Source organism: Oncorhynchus tshawytscha, linkage group LG03 (genome assembly GCF_018296145.1).
Source record: "Oncorhynchus tshawytscha isolate Ot180627B linkage group LG03, Otsh_v2.0, whole genome shotgun sequence".
Taxonomy (NCBI): domain Eukaryota; kingdom Metazoa; phylum Chordata; class Actinopteri; order Salmoniformes; family Salmonidae; genus Oncorhynchus; species Oncorhynchus tshawytscha.
This window is the reverse complement of record NC_056431.1, coordinates 30,966,759-30,989,145: the sequence shown is the minus strand read 5'-3', so window position 1 is coordinate 30,989,145 and position 22,387 is coordinate 30,966,759. Positions and strand designations below refer to the sequence as shown.

Here is a 22,387-nt window from a genome sequence, read left to right as displayed (position 1 = left end):
TATAAAATATAATATAAAAAAATATATTACATTTTCATAGCACAACATCAAAATAAATAAAAATAATAAACCAATTATTTCAAGCTTGTTTAACCTGTTGGCAGCTCAGGACAGACGGGAGACTCTGGCAGCTCCGGAGTGGAGGAAGGCTCTGGCAGCGCTGGACAGGCGGGAGACCTTGTAGGCAGAAAATGGAGAGACAGCCTGGTGTGGGGGGCTGCCACCAGAGGGCTGGTGCGTGGAGGTGGCACTGGATAGACTGGACTGTGCAGGCGCACTGGAGCTCTTGAGCACCGAGCCTGCCCAACCTCACCTTGTTGAATGCTCCCAGTCGCTATGCCAGTGCGGCGAGGTGGAATAGCCCGCACTGGGCTGTGCTGGCGAACCGGGGACACCATGCATAAGGCTGGTGCCATGTACGCCGGCCCAAGGAGACGCACTGGAGACCAGATGCGTAGAGCCGGCTTCATGGCACCTGGCTCGATGCCCACTCTAGCCCGGCCGATACGAGGAGCTGGAATGTACTGCACCGGGCTATGCAGACACCGTGCGCTCCACAGCATAACACGGTGCCTGCCCAGTCCCTCTCGCTCTCCGGTAAGCACGGGAAGTTGCCTGGCTACCTGGCTTCGCCACACTCCCCGTGTGCCCCCTCCCAATACATTTTTGGGGCTGCCTCTCGGGCTTCCTACCTCGCCGCCGTGCTGCCTCCATTCGCCGGTATCCCTCCTCACACTGCTCCAGAAAATCCCAGGCGGGCTCCGGCACTCTCCCTGGGTCGACCGCCCACCTGTCTATCTCCTCCCAAGTAGTGACACAGTCCAGATCACGCTCCCATGTCCAGAAATCCTGACATCGCTGCCGCCGCTTGGTCCTCTGTTGGTGGGTGTTTCTGTAACGGCAGATTTCCTCCTCTTCGTCTGAAGAGGAGTAAGGATCGGACCAAGATGCGGCGTGGTAAGTGTTCATGACGTTTTTAATAACAAAAGCACTGAACACTATGAAATACAAAAAACAATAAACAAATACCTGAAATAACGAAACATAACCGAAACAGTACCGTGTGGTAAAAAACACAGACATGGAAACAAACAGTGAAACCCAGGCTACCTAAATATGGTTCTCAATCAGGGACAACGATAAACAGCTGTCTCTGATTGAGAACCATATCAGGCCTAACATAGAAAAACACACACAGACTGCCCACCCCAACTCACGCCATGACCATACTAAATAAAGACAAAACAAAGAAAATAAAGGTCAGAACGTGACACCTCATATATACCTCACCTCCTGCTACAAATACATTTGCACATATATCGTTCCATCTAACCCATAACCCATTAGTCACTACTCCTAATACACTTCTACAGTTTTAAACATACTAAAACATTCCCAAATCAATTAGTCAATATACACCAATCCCTCCTCTGGAACAACGATCACTCTTATGTTTCAGGACACCTAAAAACATATTGACTTGAACAGGGAAGAGAGAAAGTAATAATGTTTAATAATTTCTCACCACCCTTGATTTGACTAAGACTGGGGAAATAACTGTCCATCCGTTCGTTCTATCCCATGGGATGCTAGTCTCCATGTCTGTCTCCTTCATTTTCATCCTTGGGTGAACGCAAGACAAACTATGAGCCTTGTATGCAATTAATTGTACTGTATCATCCAGCAATCTTTATGTATTGATGCGATTTAACATAAAAATTCTAATGACATGTTAACACAAAAACCCCTTCATGGTTGACCCAAGCTATCATCCAGTGAGTTCTCTAATAACCTCCCTCTCGGAGGACACTTAAAGATGAGGTTTCAAGAGAGAGAAACCGTCCCTAGGCCCAATAAATTAGAGCAGCGCACCCACCCCTCACAGTTTGACAGTAGCGCTCCCTCTCACTTTATCCAAATCATAATTAAAACCCTTTATAAATTATCCTACCCATATTTAGAAAGACAATTCTTAGTGCTTTACTTTGAGTCACTCGAATTCAAGCTTCTCAACCTAGCACACATCATCACGGTTAGAATGTACATTTACAAATGGGACCTTTTATTGCCGGTAATAACTCTTCTCATTACAACCCCCATTTGTCCCTGTTTTCCTGTCTCGAGTTGCATGGTAATGGACGATCGTTATCTCAATGCATTCTTAGTCTAAATTGCTATACATTTGGTTGTTCCTCAATAAACCTGTCAACCCAACTAAACAATTACGGGCAAGGTTGACAACCCCCCCTTCTCCCGGCACTTATCCTTCTAGCGTGTCTTCAGTGGTTCTTCTTCAGATAGCGTTACAGTTCATCTTCCAAACGGCACATATGTAACTCTTGCCTGTCACATTTGATGGCCCTTGATAATGTCCCGATTTCAATATTCAAATAAATCAGTTTTTCCCACTCACCTGAGCCGCCACCACCATTCTGTTTGGTCCATTTCCACCAGTACACCAGTAGCATGAGAGAAGTTTGAATGTTATCTCTCGCCATGCTCACTCCACATGCGCGGTCTCAGGACTCATGGTGTACTCCTGCCGCCCGTACCCAGGTCGATAGGAGTGTTAAAAGTCAATATCGCATTGAACGCCTTTGTCGCTCTTTCTTCAGCCGTTAGGGAGGGTTTTGAGGTTCACACACTGTTCGTGGTCAAATGATTCCTTCCATGCATTAAGACACCATCTGACATCACATTCGCCATAACTTGAGAGAGAACAAAGCAAAACAACAGTTCAAGACACTTCTGAATCTGGAAATCCAGAACATCCATTCACCGTATGATAAATTATTAAATTTCTAATTTTCTTTATACCATTATCTCTAAGACAAATGTCAAAGAGCATAACAACATACTGAAACCATTTTCAAAATTAGATCATACTCCCTTATTTTACTGGCGACCTTTCGGAACAGTTACCAGATCAGGGAGTTAGCACTCTAAACCATGGGAGGGAATACCAACGATACAGCAGACCCAAGCTGGTGAAATTTGTATCAAAACAAAGACAAAAATGAAATCAGCAATACACATATCACAATCCATTTGGAGTAACTGTCAACCCATATTAACATATATTTTTCACTGAACAAAATATATTTGTATATTTACCCAAGGACCAGGGCCCCAGGGAACTGGTAATTTCTCATTTGAACACATGATTCACATCGTGATTCAAAAACAAACAACACTGCATGTTAAATCAACTTAGAATTACAACTCTTGATAACTCCATAAGAAAATAATGGTATCCCATAAGGTAATGGTAAAATAGACTAGAGACTGCTGTCTCTCATTCATATTATAATTAAATCCCACCTGTCTCGATCATTTCTAGTGAGATTGATCAGTTCTCACCAGAAAGTCAGAACACAGGTCATTCAACACCATTAAGTATTTCCTTTCCCTTTTCTTTCCTTTTCCTTCAGAAACCATTTAAAATCAAATCAAATGTATTTATATAGCCCTTCGTACATCAGCTGATATCTCAAAGTGCTGTACAGAAACCCAGCCTAAAACCCCAAACAGCAAGCAATGCAGGTGTAGAAGCACGGTGGCTAGGAAAAACTCCCTAGAAAGGCCAGAACCTAGGAAGAAACCTAGAAAGGAACCAGGCTATGTGGGGTGGCCAGTCCTCTTCTGGCTGTGCCGGGTGGAGATTGTAAAAGAACATGGCCAAGATGTTCAAATGTTCATAAATGACCAACATGGTCAAATAATAATAATCACAGGCAGAACAGTTGAAACTGGAGCAGCAGCACGGCCAGGTGGACTGGGGACAGCAAGGAGTCATCATGTCAGGTAGTCCTGAGGCATGGTCCTAGGGCTCAGGTCCTCCTAGAGAGATAAAGAAAGAGAGAATTAGAGAGAGCATACTTAAATTCACACAGGACACCGGAAAGGACATGAGAAGTACTCCAGATATAACAAACTGACCCTAGCCCCCCGACACAAACTACTGCAGCATAAATACTGGAGGCTGAGACAGGAGGGGTCAGGAGACACTGTGGCTCCATCCGAGTACACCCCCGGACAGGGCCAAACAGGAAGGATATAACCCCACCCACTTTGCCAAAGCACAGCCCCCACACCACTAGAGAGATATCTTCAACCACCAACTTACCATCCTGAGACAAGGCCAAGTATAGCCCACAAAGTTCTCCGCCATGGCACAACCCAAGGGGGGGCGCCAACCCAGACATTTCAAACATTTCCATCATTCTACGTACTAAGTTTAAACCCAGATTGAAAAAACCCCACACAATAAATCCCATGGGATGAACACCAATAACAAATACTCATACCTGGTGAGTTGTGTGTGCATGCTGGTGTGGGTGTGGTAAACCATAGGTCAAAGACACACACATGACCAGACCTTAATTATCAGGGAACTCTGTTTATGGCCTAATCCAGATACCTCTATACTTATAAAACTGCAGAATTTCACTAACTGCTCTCCCCAGACCATATCCTCAGGAAACTCCCTCTTCTGGAAAAGAAAGTGTACATTTCATTAGCATTCACTATGCACCACAATGCCCTTCATGTTCATGTACAACAACAAAAAAGTTCATTTTAGGTTTGGTAACCCCAATGCTAATTTCTCGTGACCGTTCCTCCCTTTTGTCCATTCTATAAATCTATTTCAGGATAAGACGACATAAAATGTAAATCTATTTCATAATAAGACGACAGAAAACGTCTCATGAGATTAAAAACACTCCCAAGGTTTTCTGAGTTTGTAAGGAGTGTTTGGCCAGATCATTTTAATTTGATACCTCTTTAGAATCCATTCCCCTGGCATTTCGTCTAGATTCTTCAACCCAAAATAATTTTTTCTTGTGGTAAAGTTAGCCAATTTCTCATCATAAGGAATCCGCAATATTTGATCCCTGGCATCTATTAAAAAGTTGTGTAAGACATGGTCTCCTACATCTCCCCTCACATAAAAAACATAATCTCTTTGACCCACTATTCTAACAGAGGCAATGCTCTGCTATTTACCTGTCCCGCTGCTTTCAAGGGGATTTGTTGCGGCTCCTTTGAAAAAGATGCAAACGCTTGCATGGCAGCATTTCCTCCGAATGCAGCAGGCTCCATTCCCACTCTACAATCATTCTTCCAATGACCAACGGCCCCACATCTAAAACAGGTATCTACCTCCCTGTCAATGGTGTATTGGAGGCGAAGTCAGGTGCAGGAGAGCAGAGTATAATGAACAGGCATACTTTATTATAGTTCCAAAAAACGAGAGCACTACATAAATCAAACGCGCTCAAAAAACGGAACATAAAAGTAAAGCGCGCAAACTAACACCACATAACATGAAACAATTACACACAAAACATGATGGGAAACAGAGGGTTAAATACAAGTAAATTGATTGGGGAAATGAAAACCAGGTGCGTATGGAAACAAGACAAGACAAATGGATATATGAAAAATGGAGCGGTGATGGCTAGAAAGCCGATGACGTCGATCGCCCGAACGCCGCCTGAACAAGGAGAGGAGCCGACTTCAGCGGAAGTCGTGACACTCCCTACACTTTGATGTTTTTTCGCTACATTTCTTTGTCTTACCTTGGCCATTGAAACCATAGTTAGTAACTTTCCCTGTGGCCATATTATTAACCCTTCGCACATATGTGAAGTGCTCAGAGTTATATTCCACTCTCAACGCATCTTGCTCTATTAGATTGGAACCTCCGTTAGCCGGGAAATGCTGACCAATTTCATCCAGTTTGCTAAATTTCTCCCATATTCGAACCAAATTGCTACAATGCTTGTGCGCTTCTTTCAGCGCCTCCATTGCTTTACTAAAATCCTCTAGCCCTGCTTTACAGGGAGAATCGGGGTAAATCGATTGTCTCTAAGAGATTTACCCTCCACAGGAACTATCGTGCTCGGGACTTACCCTCTTTAAAGCTACGACCGGTCGTAATACAATTGGACTACTAAATAAGCTCAGGCTTTCTAGGTCCGTGTCCTATAATTGGTTCAGCCTACGACTTTCATCTCCCCAAGATGTCAGAATTAGTGATAACAGGTGTAGAAACTGTGCCTACCTTGTTTCTGGTGCCGGCTCCTGTTTCACTGATTCGGAATCTCTAGTTCAACTTTAAATCATGGTGAACCCTGCTTGCAGTGCCAACTGTTAGGTTCTAAATTAACCTATTAAAACATCACGGACGTTTAATAAAGCTCAAACCAAGTTTATTCACCCATTGGGCCGATACAGCTGCATAAGACAAAAGACAGATTCACACAAGCACTGATATTTAACCTGTTCTCCTAGGCTGAGTCTCCTCCTGCACATTTGAACAGCCAATGTATCTCTGTTGCTAGAACCTTAGTGATATCTGTTCTTCCTCACTTCATCCGACCTGACCTCTGCCCCAAAGTGCTCACTCCTCCCCAACTCACGGCTGTCATGTTGATTCGTACCAGACTGTCTTTTTTCCTCCCATAGGATCCCTGATGGCTAACAATAATATATCTGTACAGAATGTAAACATTATACATTCCCCTCTCTCCCTCAGTGACATTTCATATTCTTAGAACCCAACACCATTTCATAGAAAACCGAAAGGTTTACCCAGCCGATGAGTAACACTGGAAATTAAAAATCCAGGGTACATTTTAAACACTTCCTGCGTCAGAATTATGGGAATTAAAATTATCTGAGTTTTGCAACCCTTGTTGCCGTAGAGCAGATTTGAGCATAGCAGGTTACTTTAAATGGAGCAGGGTTTTGGGAGAGGATAGATTTCTGATGCAGAACTGTAGGTGGATTCACAATTATCTGAGTAATGTGCGGTATAAGAGAACATTATGGGACATGGTGTGACCTTGTTGCCCTCTGGTCTATTATTGTTGTGGTGACACGAGGAAACAGGAGGACTATGCTGGGGCCTGTCTGGAGAGCCTGGCCACAGGAGTACTCTACAGTAGATGTATGAAAACAAGTATGACTGGATTTTTGCTGATTGCATCACACTGCCGAAGGGGAGATTTGATTATTTAAAAGTAATCTCATTAAAAACCCCAGTAAAGACAATTCCCAGTGTTACTCATCATCTCAGCAATAGGCCTATGTCCTACAGGTCAGCAAGGAGTCATGATAACTAAGAATGGGTGGTGCAGGAGACTACCACAATGACACATTTGGTCATAGGAAATGTGCCAAGAGATCCTTATAACAATACAAACTGGCCTGCTTTTGAAGGGCAAATAAATAAATAAATATTCATTTGAGCTTTTTAATTCCTTGGCCATTTATCTACCTTGGGCCTCCGTTTGAACTCAGAGCAGTGTTTGCGCTGGCTTAAGAGACTGGGAGAAGGTGAAACTACTGTACAGAAATAGAAAAATAATATTCTATTTCCCGATTATTTGCTCCACGTGGCATACATCAGCATGTGAGAGTATTTCTCAAAACAGTTATAGTTATTAGTTTGTTTCCTAGTGAAGTGAATGGAGAATCCTAATGTATAGGTCTGTGGAGAGCTACAATTACCCATATTTACGTAACAATGCAACATTATAGCATGTTGCTCTTCACTACAGACATGTTTACATCATCAATAAGCTACTAATAAGCTAATGGTATCCTTTCAACGTTTCACATTCTGGTGAGACGGTCCCTTCAGTGGCTTGGTGTCTCAGGACACTCTGTTCAAAGTATGGTTCTACACCACTGCCAAATTAATAATCATATACTGTACGTTACATAGTTTAGAAATGGCCCATTCAATCTCACCTATGAGTTTTCATTAATAAGTCCACTCTTCACACAACACTAAAGTGACCTTTTGTTTTTCCACACCAACCTCATCAATTAACAGTACATATAGTATGATGTGGAGTGATAATTTATATGATTCAGTAAATTCAAAGTGCTCAGTCATTGCTTATTAGGTGTTTCCCTTTCTGTCCCAAGTATACACCAGGAAAAAACTGTTTAAATCCAGGCAACTTGAATATGCTTCCTGTCTCTTGTCCCACGGGCTAGATGTGCCTCCAGTATTTATGCTGCAGTAGTTTGTGTCGGGGGGCTGGGGTCAGTTTATTATATCTGGAGTACTTCTCCTGTCTTATCCAGTGTCCTGTGTGAATTTAAGTATGCTCTCTCTAATTCTCTCTTTCTCTCTTTCTTTCTCAGAGGACCTGAGCCCTAGGACCATGCCTCAGGACTACCTGACATGATAATTCCTTGCTGTCCCCAGTCCACCTGGCCGTGCTGCTGCTCCAGTTTCAACTGTTCTGCCTGCGGCTATGGAATCCTGACCTGTTCACCGGACGTGCTACCTGTCCCAGACCTATTATTTGACCATGCTGGTCATTTATGAACATTTGAACATCTTGGCCATGTTCTGTTATAATCTCCACCCGGCACAGCCAGAAAAGGACTGGCCACCCCTCAGAGCCTGGTTTCCTTCCTAGGTTTTGGCCTTTCTAGGGAGTTTTTCCTAGCCAACGTGCTTCAACACCTGCATTGCTTGCTGTTTGGGGTTTTAGGCTGTGTTTCTGTACAGCATTTTGAGATATCAGCTGATGTACGAAGGGCTATATAAATAGATTTGATTTGTTCTGTATCACACCATAAAACAACACAGGAGAATTGGCCACATGTGACTTTGGTGCAATTCCTTGTCCCTTCACATTCCCTTTATAATATGATCATTTGCAGGTTTATAAACCAAAGACTGACAAGTCCATTCCGGCTGCACTCCTTGACTGTAAAATGTAGAGTTCATCATCTAGTCAAAGCAATCAAATAAGGAGAATAAGTCAAGTATTTTGTAAAATATATATTATATATATATATATTTTGTATAATAAGTATAATTCAAACATTAATTAGTTTATTATTACACACTGCTTCACACAGTCACTCAATACAGAAGTGGTCTAAATCAAAATCTCAAGAATTGAATAAATGGTCAATGATATACCATATCGTATGTTTCGATGTTATGTATTTTTTACTCCCACCCACACACACACATATACACTGAGTGTACAAAACTTTAAGGACACCTGCTCTTTCCATGACATAAACTGACCAGGTGAATCCAGGTGAAAGCTATTTTCCCTTATTGATATCACTTGTTAAATTCAATTCAATCATTCTAGATGAAGGGGAGGAGACAGGTTAAAGAATAATTTTTAAGATTTGACACATTTGAGACATGGATTATATATGTGTGCCAGTTAGAGGGTGAATGGGCAAGACTTAAGTGCCTTTGAACGGGGTATGGTAGTAGGTGCCAAGCTCACCGGTTTGTATCAAGAACTGTAACACTGCTGCGATTTTCACGCTCAACAGTTTCCCATGTGTATCAAGAATGGCCCACCACCCAAAGGACATCCAGTCAACTTTACAACTCAATATTAGGAAGGTATTCTTAATGTTAAGTACACTAAGTGTATAATCCTAAACATTGCACCTTTAAATGACCTCAGTCATTTCCCCTGGTGAATAACCTGCATAGCAATCATAATATGTTGTTATTATACAATCAAATAATGGAGAGATTAAATATGTTGGCAAAAGAAAGAGTAAAACACTGGTTCTCTCATACATCATTTTGATGATCGCATCAGTAGCCTGTCAGTCATATTCTCCCTGTCACATTCTTTCCATCATGACAGCAATGGTCTGCCACTGTTTTGAACACAGACAACCAGCATACACACATCAAGTGTTCTCTCCTTTACGGCTACCTGGCCAGAGTCTGCCAGTAGCATGGACCACCCTTGTCCCTCCTGCCCCTAACATAAATATTTTGCTGCACAAATAGCCTGTATGCATCCTGCCCGATCCATCCCTCAAGATAGATCTAGCATCTATTTCTCTGTCTTCAGGCCTCTGTCACGTTTTGTTTTCCAACCTATTTATGGGTACAAACCGACAAACAAACAGGCAGTCCCACCGGTCTGTGGCCTTCCTGCATGTGACACATCTCTCTACCAGCAGCCCTTTGTTCTGCTCCTCTCCATGTTAGAGTAGTGTAATTTGTTCTGGTACTCGCTCTTCTCACTCTGTCTGCCATGCCATGTCGTTTAGCGCTCATCAAGCCCAGGGGCCCTGATTGCTTCCTTCCTGGGTGGGAAAGCCCATCCCCTGGTTCTCTCAGAGGCTCTGACCATAGATCTATGGAGGAAAGAGACACTGGTCAGCAACAATATCACAAAGGTCATCTTGTGGTACAATATGAAATAATTCTGTGTACAGCCTATGCTTAATTTGATAACCAGAATAGCAAACAGCTGTTCCAGGACTTATTTTAAGCTCACCTAAGGGAAGTCAACAGGTTGGCACGGGAGCTCTTAATGGCAGTCTGGGGTGAAGAGTTATCTGAGCTGCACACAAGAGAGAGAGAGATGGGGCAGACATTTTGAACATGACATCATAAAACGGTGATCAGTGAAAGAGTTCTCCAAAAGCTATGGAATAAACCATAAAATGACACAGCAATTTGCCTCAGTGTTGCGAACCTTGAATTTTGGTGGAATTTTACTGTTGTGAAAACAAAGATGCAGTGCCTTCAGAACATATTCACACACTATTTCCACATTTTGTTGTGTTACAGCCTGAATTTACAACCACTCTTTTATGCTACTGCTACTCTCTGTTTATCGTACTGTATATGCAGAGTCATTTTAACCATACCTAGATGTACATACTGCTTCAATTAGCCCGACTAAACAGTGCCTGTATATAGCCTCGCTACTGTTATAGCCTCGCTACTGTTATTTTTCACTGTTGTTTTTATTTCTTTACTCATCTATTGTTCACCTAATACCTCTTATTTACTTAAATTGCACTGTTGGTTAGGGCCTGTAAGTAAGCATTTCACTGTAAGTTACCTGTTGTATTCTGCGCATGTGACAAATAAACTTTGATTTGATTTAAAAATGTATTAAATTGATTTTTTTTTGGTCACTGGCCTACACACAATACCCCATAATGTTGAAATTAAATTGTTTTTCTACATTTTCACAAATTATTTAAAAAATTAAAAGCTGAAATGTTTTGAGTCAATAAGTATTTAATCCTTTTGTTATGGCAAGCCTAAATAAGTTCAGGAATAAAAGCGTGCATAAAAAGTCACATAAAAAGGTGCATGGACTCAGATGGTGTGTAATAATAGAGTTTAACATGATTTTGGAATGACTACCTCATCTCTGTACCACACACAGTGTGAATTTCAAACACAGATTCAACCACAAAGACCAGGGAGGTTTTCCAATGCCTTGCATCTACCTATTGGTAGATGGGTACAATAAAAATAAAAAAGCAGATATAGAATATTGCTTTGAGCATGGTGAAGTTATTAATTACACTTTGGATGGTGTATCAATGGATGGTGTATCAATATACCCAGTTACTACAAAGATACAGGCGTCTTGTCACGCCCTGACCATAGAGAGCCTTTTTATTCTCTATTTTGGTTAGGTTGGGGTGTGACTAGGGGGGATCATATTTAGGCAGCCATTTACCCCACTGTGTTTTGTGGGATCTTGTTTTTGTGTTGTTGCCTGTGAGAACTCCAGAACGTCACGTTTCGTTCAATCTTTATTGTTTCTTTTGTGCGGTTCACTCAATAAACATATGGAACCCAGATCACGCTGCGCTTTGGTCTGAATGTGATTACGACGAGCGTGACACGTCTATCCTAATTCAGTTGCTGGAGAGGAAGGAAACCGCTCAGGGATTTCACCATGAGGCCAATGGTGATTTTAAAACAGCTACAGAGTTTAATGGCTGTGATAGGAGAAAATGAATGATGGATGTACAACATTGTAGTTACTTCACAATACTAACCTAATTGACAGGAAATTGGGAAGTTGGTACAGATTAAAAATATTCCAAAACATGCATCCTGTTTGCAACAAGGCACTAAAGTAATGCTGCAAAAAAAATTGCCAAAAGCAATTAACTTTTTGTCCTGAATACAAAGTGTTTTTGTTTGAAGCAAATACAATACAGCACATTACGGAGTACCATTCTCCATATTTTCAAGCATCATGTTATAGAAATGCTTGTTATCGTTAAAGGACTGGGGAGTAAAATAACAATAGCAAGACTATATACATGGGGGTACCGATATAGAGTCAATGTGCGGGGATACCGGTTAGTTGAGGTAGTATGTACATGTAGGTAGAGTTATTAAAGTGACTATGCATAGATGACAACAGAGAGTAGCAGTGGTGTAAAGAGGGGGAGAGGGGGGGCAATGCAAATAGTCTGGGTTGCCATTTGACTAGATGGTCAGGAGACTTATGGCTTGGGGGTAGAAGCTGTTTAGAAGCCTCTTGGACCTAGACTTGGTGCTCCGGTACCGTTTGCTGTGGGTGGCTGGAGTCTTTGACAATTTTTAGGGCCTTCCTCTGACACTGCCTGGTATAGAGGTCCTGGATGGCAGGAAGCTTGCCAACAGTGATGTGTGTAGATGGGTGAGAAAATGTTTTTATTTAATCCATTTTGAATTCAGGCTGTAACACAACAAAAAGTAGATTAGGTCAAGGGGTATGAATACTTTCTGATGGCACTGTAGATACCCCTCAAACAAACTCATATCAGTGAATTCTCACAATACCTTTGATCAAAGAATCAGGTGTGTAAATGTCACGGTCGTCCTCCTCTTCATCTGAAGAGGAGAGGCGAGAAGGATCGGAGGACCAAAATGCGGCGTGGTATGTGTTCATCATGAATTTTAATAAAGAAAACACTGAACACTGAAACACTATACAAAAACAATAAACCAATGACGACCGTGAAGCTACAAATGAGACCTGTGCTGACACAAGCCACTAACATAGACAATCACCCACAAACAAACCTTGCAACCCAGGCTACCTAAGTATGATTCTCAATCAGAGACAACTAATGACACCTGCCTCTGATTGAGAACCATACTAGGCCGAAACATAGAAATCCCCAAATCATAGAAAAACAAACAGACTGCCCACCCCAACTCACGCCCTGACCATACTAAATAATGACAAAACAAAGGAAATAAAGGTCAGAACGTGACAGTAAAGAACTGTTGCCTCTTTTTTTTGCCAATTTGGCAATCTAAAGACAACTTTATTGTACTTTATTGTACACTAAAAGTTTTACTGACATCATTGCAAGGTCATAGACCAAACAATAATGTATTTACAATATAATATCTAAGGGCTCTATCCAATCTGGATCGCTGAAGCGTTACAGACTGCGTGCTAGAAATGTCAAGGTCATTTCGATTTGAGCCGACATACTGTATGCAGCGTTTACTGTGAATGCAGTCTCCGCTAACGCGGGAACATTGCCTTTCAATTTCAATCCAGCTGTAACGTAACGGATTGAATAGAGCCCTATCTGTCCCTAATTGGAAAAACGGCCCCTGTTTGTCTCCCAATGAGGAACAATGAGTGCAATGAGTCTCTGGGTGTCTCTAGGTGCATGTATTTGTTTCTCTTTCATCCTTAGGAACCATTAATCCTTAACTCAGCATTTCAATGCTTGAGACTCCTACACACTTCACTCCCCTGTCCCCTCAGCCAATCAAAACATGCAGTGGGGATGCTAGAGCAGCCTGGGATTACACTGCCCCCTCAGGCACTCCGTAACATTGTGGTGCAGATTCATTCCACCATGAGAGGGAACGCCTGTGTGATACACACAATAACACTCGGTCAAGCTAATAATAGCATCCCAGAGAAGTGAGCTATGCTCTCAGACTACCACGCCTTGTGCACCTTGAAGAGCTCCAACGGGGAGTCCCTATTGTTCTGTGTACTCAAATGGCTGACTAATAAAAGTAATTACATTCCACAGTGACTGAGTATCTGTCTGTCTGCGGTGGTGGTGTGTGTGAAGGTGTCTTGGCCATTGTTTTGACCCCAACTCACCTGTCCAGACAGAAGCTGGTGCAGGTGTGGTCGTCAGAGTCCGCACACACACAGGGACCGGCGGACCTACGGCGACGTGACAGAGGGCTGCCCAAGCCGTAAACAGTGGTCTTACTGCAGAATGGGAAAGAAAGAAAGGGAATATCAGTTATATCAGTCACCCTCAAAATATAACCACAATGTTTATAGACTTTGTTCCTTGACATTAATAAAATGAAAATGCAGTGATGCCAGACAGGGAGGATTGCCAGAATAATGGCATATTGATAATAGTGATGCACAGCTAAAATACAAAACGATGCAAATATTAACGTTGATCGATAATGTTGATATCATCACACAGGGATGTAATTGACTCACATAAGTGAATTGCTCAAGTATATGTCTGCAAAGCTGAGTAGGTATTTGTTTGACATACTTGGTGTGTAGTGTAAGTAAGTGTATGTGCATGTGTTTCACTCTAGAAATGCATATTTTTCTGTGAGGTATGTGTGCCCACCTTGGTGTGTTGACCCAGATGATGTCAAGATGGCAAAAGTAGTGGCATTCAGAGTCCAGCTGGTTGTTGCAGGCACAGCGTTTGGTTCGCACTCTGTGAGGTGGAGCCAGATCACTGGACTTAGGCTTCTCTGACAGTGGATGTCCAGAACCTACATGACAGACAAGGATATAGCTTAGAAACCAATCCTGGTGCATCAAGACCATACAATCCACCATCTATTACAGTTACTAGTTACCTGTCCAAAATTGTTATCAGTAACGTAACTTTTGTATTACCCAAACTCAGTAATGTAATCTGATTACATTCCGTTACTTTTAGATTACTTTCCTCTTAAGAGACATTTAGAAGGAGACAAAAATGCATGTTACCAATTGAACAACATCTATTGCAGGATAAATCTATGTTAAAGTTTATAAGGATGTTCAATTTTACTTTATGGTTTGATTATGTAGAATTCTTCTAACCCATCTCTTTCAACTACATATAATAATACGATTAAATTATAATTTTACATTCAAAACCAAAGTCTATCAGAATTCCATGTTATATGTCAATGTTATACCCCTTGATCTTCAAGAATAGGACTTGGAAGTATTGATTAGCCAAATTGTTTTACCTGAGCACAAACCCAAAACTAAGGACGTATTAGCCAGCCTTACTCTGTTGTTCATGATTTTGTTGTCATGGAGTACTGATTGTGCTCATTGATTCAAGTTGAAAAATAAATGCTGCTCTCATTAAATGGTATGTTTTGAGCACTACTGAAAAGTACTATTTACATGTGAAAAATGAATGCCATATGCTGCATTTGCTATATGTGTATTGTTTACCTTTTTGTTGTTGACACTTTGATATCTTGATAATATGCAGCTGTTTAAAGGGCAAATCCACAGATGAAACAATAACAAAACAATCGCCCCGCCTCTGTTTTGGTAAAAAACTGAGGGATGGGCCTGGAGAAATGTAACCACTCTCAGATTAATAGACAGAGCTATGGATGCAAGGACTGACCAATCATGATATAAAAAGTCTTGTTTTAACCATGTATGTATGTAGGCTATACAGTGTTTGATTACATTTACAATGGAGAAAAACAAGCTTATCTTTTGGGTTCTCATAGAGTGTGACATTTGAACTAAGCTCATGAGGCATTTATAAGTTATATTCTTCAAGAATCAATGGATATATATATACAGTGCCTTGCGAAAGTATTCGGCCCCCTTGAACTTTGCGACCTTTTGCCACATTTCAGGCTTCAAACATAAAGATATAAAACTGTATTTTTGTGAAGAATCAACAACAAGTGGGACACAATCATGAAGTGGAACTACATTTATTGGATATTTCAAACTTTTTTAACAAATCAAAAACTGAAAAAATGGGGCGTGCAAAATTATTCAGCCCCTTTACTTTCAGTGCAGCAAACTCTCTCCAGAAGTTCAGTGAGGATCTCTGAATGAGCCAATGTTGACCTAAATGACTAATGATGACTATCTCTGCAGCCATTTTGAAGGAACTCAATACACAGTTTAAAAAGTTTATTTTATCAAAAGAACTGTCCACTGCTCAAACTCTACAATCCACCTGTGTGTAATCAAGTCTCCGTATAAATGCACCTGCACTGTGATAGTCTCAGAGGTCCGTTAAAAGCGCAGAGAGCATCATGAAGAACAAGGAACACACCAGGCAGGTCCGAGATACTGTTGTGAAGAAGTTTAAAGCCGGATTTGGATACAAAAAGATTTCCCAAGCTTTAAACATCCCAAGGAGCACTGTGCAAGCGATAATATTGAAATGGAAGGAGTATCAGACCACTGCAAATCTACCAAGACCTGGCCGTCCCTCTAAACTTTCAGCTCATACAAGGAGAAGACTGATCAGGGATGCAGCCAAGAGGCCCATGATCACTCTGGATGAACTGCAGAGATCTACAGCTGAGGTGGGGGAGACTGTCCATAGGACAACAATCAGTCGTATATTGCACAAATCTGGCCTTTATGGAAGAGTGGCAAGAAGAAAGCCATTTCTTAAAGATATCCATAAAAACTGTTGTTTAAAGTTTGCCACAAGCCACCTGGGAGACACACCAAACATGTGGAAGAAGGTGCTCTGGTCAGATGAAACCAAAATTGAACTTTTTGGCAACAATGCAAAACGTTATGTTTGGCGTAAAAGCAACACAGCTCATCACCCTGAACACACCATCCCCACTGTCAAACATGGTGGTGGCAGCATCATGGTTTTGGCCTGCTTTCATGGTTTGGACAGGGAAGATGGTTAAAATTGATGGGAAGATGGATGGAGCCAAATACAGGACCATTCTGGAAGAAAACCTGATGGAGTCTGCAAAAGACCTGAGACTGGGACGGAGATTTGTCTTCCAACAAGACAATGATCCAAAACATAAAGCAAAATCTACAATGGAATGGTTCAAAAATAAACATATCCAGGTGTTAGAATGGCCAAGTCAAAGTCCAGACCTGAATCCAATCGAGAATCTGTGGAAAGAACTGAAAACTGCTGTTCACAAATGCTCTCCATCCAACCTCACTGAGCTCGAGCTGTTTTGCAAGGAGGAATGGGAAAAAATTACAGTCTCTCGATGTGCAAAACTGATAGAGACATACCCCAAGCGACTTACAGCTGTAATCGCAGCAAAAAGTGGCGCTACAAAGTATTAACTTAAGGGGGCTGAATAATTTTGCACGCCCAATTTTTCAGTTTTTGATTTGTTAAAAAGTTTGAAATATCCAATAAATGTCGTTCCACTTCATGATTGTGTCCCACTTGTTGTTGATTCTTCACAAAAAAAAATACAGTTTTATATCTTTATGTTTGAAGCCTGAAATGTGGCAAAAGGTCGCAAAGTTCAAGGGGGCCGAATACTTTCGCAAGGCACTGTATATCATTTATAAATCCAAAAATGGATGTAGCAACTACAGACTGCCCCTTTAGGTCTATTCAAAAGTGTGTGAGTTTGAGCATGTGTCCATTAGGCCTATGGATTTTTAGTTTTTTTATCAGCGTGAATTAGATTGAGCAATGAAAGCCCCACTTTTATTCCGTAGGCTGGGATCCGCACTATGGGGCTGTTGCACATTTTTCACAAGCTGGTTTTCCACTGGTTTCAAAAACAATGATTGACAGGCAGCTTCATCCTTACCTCCAAGCATTTATTCAAATTGGATAATCTTTGAATGCTGACAACAATTGCATTATTGGAAGGCTTAGACTGTAGCCTACAAAAGCCTATTCGTTCTCTTTTCCCACGATCCATCAAACACATCTGGTGCGTCATCATAGTGGTCTCTGACTTGTGGTCAGACTCACTCAGGTGGAACAAATTTAAATTTGCCCCTTTTTTCAATGCTGATTTGAATGTCATTGAGAAAACAGAAGTGTCAAATATTTTTTTCCCGCAAACATCCTTTCTGAATTTAAAAGTAATCCTCAAAGTAATCATCTAGTTTTTCAAAAATATCTGTAATCTGATTACATTATTTAAAAATGCTGGTAATGTAATGGATTACAGTTACATTTTTTTGTCGTAATCCCTTACTCCCCAACCCAGCCAACAGCATAAAGGGACACTATACAAGTGTTCCAGTAGTCAGCTATTTTCCTTGATCTATCACACCAAGTCTAATCAATCGTTTCCATGGAAAGCTAGTAATCATCTGTAATCTCTGTCATCTGTCTGTTCAAACATTCAAATAGTGAAGGGCAGACATTTAGAGGAAACTTTACCTCTTTATTGACCCAGTGGAGTCATATCATCTCATTTGTCCCTATACAGATGTTACGTTCCCCAGATTATGTGTTGTAGTTTGTGTATTTGCATGTGTTTATTTCAGGAAATGGCTTCCTGAAATCCCTCAAGCAGCTGATTGGTCGACTCCAGGGCTAATTGGAGAGCTGACCCCGCCCCCTCGTCAAGACACAGCTGTCTCCAATTACCCATTCCTTCAGAAGCTATATAAAAGCCAGTGTTCTGTTCAGGAGGTCTTTTTGTAGAGGATTTTGCTGGAGGTAGATTTGCTAGAGAGAGATTTTGCTAGAGGTTGATTTTGCTAGAGGTTGATTTTGCTGGGAGTTCATTGCTGAGAGTTGGTATGTTTTGTGAGTTTGTTGCTCAGATAGAACTTATTTGATGTCCTTTGTCTCTTAGTTTGTTTGTGAAATTGTTTAATATTCTGTTTCATTTGTTCCCAGGGGGGAAGGGGAAGGCACCTAGGGAGTGCTTAGGCAAGAGGCCCGCGGGCATACATATACCCGTAGCATATTCGCTGTCTAGGCACACTAGGTAAGACCTGGGCGGACCACCCCTTGTATTTTGGTTAGGGCACCAGGTGGTGCTAAATTAGGTAAGTAGTGGGTAGGCAGGTAAGATAGGAGAGGGGGGCTTTGAGATTTACTTTCTTTGCTTTGGTTCCGTCCAGCCCCTTTTCCCCATATTACCGTGTAAAGGAATAAAGTCCTTGTAAACGGTACCACATTCTGCTTGTTGTCATTTTTACTCGCACCTACAGTCCATACCTTTTTCGCTTCACAGAGAGTTTAGTTGTAGCAGGGTGTTGCGTTCCCTCTTCATAGAGGCGTGCGTAACAACAGAGATGACCAGAGTATGATGATACAGCCTCTGGTATTTTCTGACTGTACAATGACAAGTCTACAAATAACAAGCAAACATTGTCATGCTCTCACAAGTTCAAGTTTAAGGTGCTTTTGACAACCAAGATCACTCAAATACAAGATACAAGATACAATTTGTTGTGTGAGATGAGTTTCTCCAGATAATCAACATTTGAGAATGTGTACCCCTAAGCTAGTCAGCAAGGTTGAAGTGAGATTCAACATTGGTTTTAATGTGTTAACGATAAATCTTCATTGATGACGTGACAGTTGGAACAGGGCTTGCTGAAACGTGTCTCTGTTGCTTTGTATATCTTGTCACTGAATTTAATGAGTGTGCTTATGAGTAAGTCTTTACATTGCTCTAGACAATGAAAACATGTAGTCAATGCTGCAACATGTCACCATTTTATAGGGCTAATAATTCGTTTAAATGGAAAGTCAGCTAGTGTTTTATTGATGCAAGACATTAGCATAGAACCTCAATATAATGTCATTTTTTTTGTATTGTGCGTCATTCCAAAATAATATTTTTCTGATATTTTGTAAGTTATGCATTCAGAAAATGATCAGTGGAAGACACTTGACCATTATTTTTCAATGCTTCAATGACATGATTAAGTCTGTTTGCTTGTGGAGGAAATAACAAATCCTAAATCCTATTATAATAATAGTTCTGTAGTATTTACCTTCCTGCATTGACACACACACGGTGATGAGAACGAGCAGGCTGGCGTGTGCTGACATGGTTGCTGTTGGTCTGTTTGTAGAGCTCACGGTGAAGTATAATATCCTTAAATGCGCTTTGGCAAATTATCCCAGCTGTCTTCTGCTTTGCTGCTTGCTTGTTGGTCTGCAGGTGTCTGAGCCGTAGCCTTCAATTTATAGTGCTCTTTCCCCATGATGTCACACTGGAAGCCCTGCCCCCTGCTGCTACAACGTTACACAACTCCTCCAGAGGGTTTGAGCCTCTGCTGAAAATTCCAGGAATCTACAGGTATGTTCACTCCACCCCACCACAACTCCCCAACCTGCAGGTCACTGGACAGACAACAGTTCACTTATCACCTGTAGCATGTTGCATTCACTGTCCACATGCAATTTTGTTGTGTGACATATACTTTTTCTGTCATATTTTGAGTGATGTTTGACATATGGCGAGAGCCTTGAGGGGGAGGGTAGGAGGGAAGGAGAGAGAGGAAGGGAGTGGAAGTCCATGAGGAAAAGGAGAGAGATGGCTCCTGATTGCTTGCTTTACATGGAGTCTGCAAGAGAAGGCCAGGGTGCCGTGGAAACAATGCTCAGGGGGAACGTTATCCAATAATGGGGAGTTGGCAGATGGTGGTGGCATGTGATGATGGTGCAGATGTGCATTGGGTGAAAATTGACTCAATTCGGGATTGATTGACAGATCAAATTAATTCCCCCATGGGGTGTTGACCGAACAATATTATTTAAGTGTAATTCCACCCTCCATACGCTGCTTATTTTCTCAAGCTGTATTTATAGTCTAGACAGTGCAGAAGATTGCAGTTGTAACATGTACTGTTTGAATACTGCTGGAAGTGTTACCACTAGGCCATGTGTGTCTCGGAGCAGAGATGTTGGATTGGGTTCAAGTCCTGGCTCTGGCTGGGCCACTCAAGGACATTCAGAGACTTGTCCCGAAGCCACTCCTGCGTTGTTTTGGCTGTGTGCTTAGGGTCGTTGTCCTGTTGGAAGGTAAACTGTCGTCCCAGTCTGAGGTCCTGAGGGCTCTGGAGCAGGTTTTCATCAATAATCTCTCTGTACTCTGCTCCATTCAATTTTTCCTCAAACCTGACTACTCTCCTAGTCCCTGCTGCTGAAAAACATCCCCACAGCATGATGCTGCCACCACCGTGCTTCACCGTAGGGATGGTGGCAGGTTTCTTCCAGACGTGACACTTGGCATTCAGGCCAAATAGTTCAATCTTGGTTTCATCAGACCAGAGAATCTTGTTTCTCATGGTCTGAGAGTCTTTAGGAGCCTTTTGGCAAACTCCAAGCGGGCTGTCATGTGCCTTTTACTGTGGAGTGGCTTCCATCTCTTCACTCTACCAGAAAGGCCTGATTGGTGGTGCTGCAGAGATTGTTGTCCTTCTGGAAGGTTCTCCCATCTCCACAGAGGAACTCTTGAGCTTTGTCAGAGTGACCATCGGGTCCTTGGTCACCTCCCTGACCAAGGCCCTTCTTCCCCGATTGCTCAGTTTGGCTGGGCGGCCAGCCCTTGGAAGAGTTTTGGTGGTTCCAAACCTCTTCCATTTAAGAATGATGGAGGCCACTGTGTTCTTGGGGATTTTAAATGATATTCAATGCATACATTTTTTGGTACCCTTTCCAAGATCTGTGCCTCGACACAATCCTGTCTCGGAGCTCTGTGGACAATTCCTTCGACCTCATGGCTTGGTTTTTACTCTGACATGCACTGTCATCTTTGGGACCTTATATAGACAGGTGTGTGCCTTTCCAAATCATGTCTAATTGATTTCATTTACCACAGGTGGACTCCCAATCAAGTTGTGGAAACATCTCAAGTATAATCAATGGAAACAGGAAGCACCTGCGCTCAATTTAGAATCTCATAGCAAAGGGTCTGAGTACTTATGTATATAAGGTATCTGTTTTTTTAATTGCTAAAAATGGCTAAAAACCTGTTTATGATTTGTCGTTATGGGGTATTGTGTGTAGATTGCTGAGGAAAATGTTTTATGTAATCCATTAGAATAATGCTGTAATCTAACAAAATCTGTAAAAAGTCAAGGGGTCTGAATACTTTCCAAAGGCACTGAACATTAAATAATTCAGGCAAGATGTGTTTTGAGAACATGATGCGTAATTTTGAGGTCTGAGTATTACGTTCATCTGATTAGTCATTGAACAAGATAAATGTGGTGCAATGGAAATTGAAGACCAGTATGGAAATAAGCTCTGGGCTTTGTTTTTTAATCATTTTTGATGTATTGAATGTTGTCTCCAGCTGGAGCAACTTACTACTTTTAATTATACAACCAATTCAGTCAATTAATCTAAAGGATGTGGTTATGATGAACACTTCACCTAATAATGGTAATTGGGTTGAAGAGAGTTAAAGACAATAGATGTGAGGCTAAGGCCAAGGTACAATACTCACAGTAAATCATAAGACAACCCTTATGACACACTACCTCAAAGTCAGCAACATACCACACAAAACATCTCATGCAATACAGAAGCAGTGTTTTGAAAATGAAGGCTACAGACCAACAGCAATATCTCTACTACCATTGCCAGCTATTACGTTGTCGTTGTTTTGACAACTGCACTGTCACAGAAGTAGCTAAACTGTTTC

The 22,387-nt window shown here is 41.6% G+C and overlaps 1 protein-coding gene across 1 annotated transcript; it reads right to left on the bottom strand.

Moving 5' to 3' along the window:
- Positions 1-9,201: 9,201 nt before the first annotated feature.
- On the bottom strand, positions 9,202-19,880 carry LOC112245337 (endothelin-2-like). Its single transcript, XM_024413387.2, has 5 exons — positions 19,728-19,880; positions 14,404-14,554; positions 13,905-14,018; positions 10,302-10,367; positions 9,202-10,158 (listed from the first exon to the last, which is right to left on the bottom strand). The coding sequence occupies exons 1-5, from the start codon at positions 19,783-19,785 to the stop codon at positions 10,068-10,070; spliced, it is 480 nt and encodes a 159-aa protein (XP_024269155.1). The 5' UTR covers positions 19,786-19,880; the 3' UTR covers positions 9,202-10,067.
- Between the last annotated feature and the right edge of the window lie 2,507 nt (positions 19,881-22,387).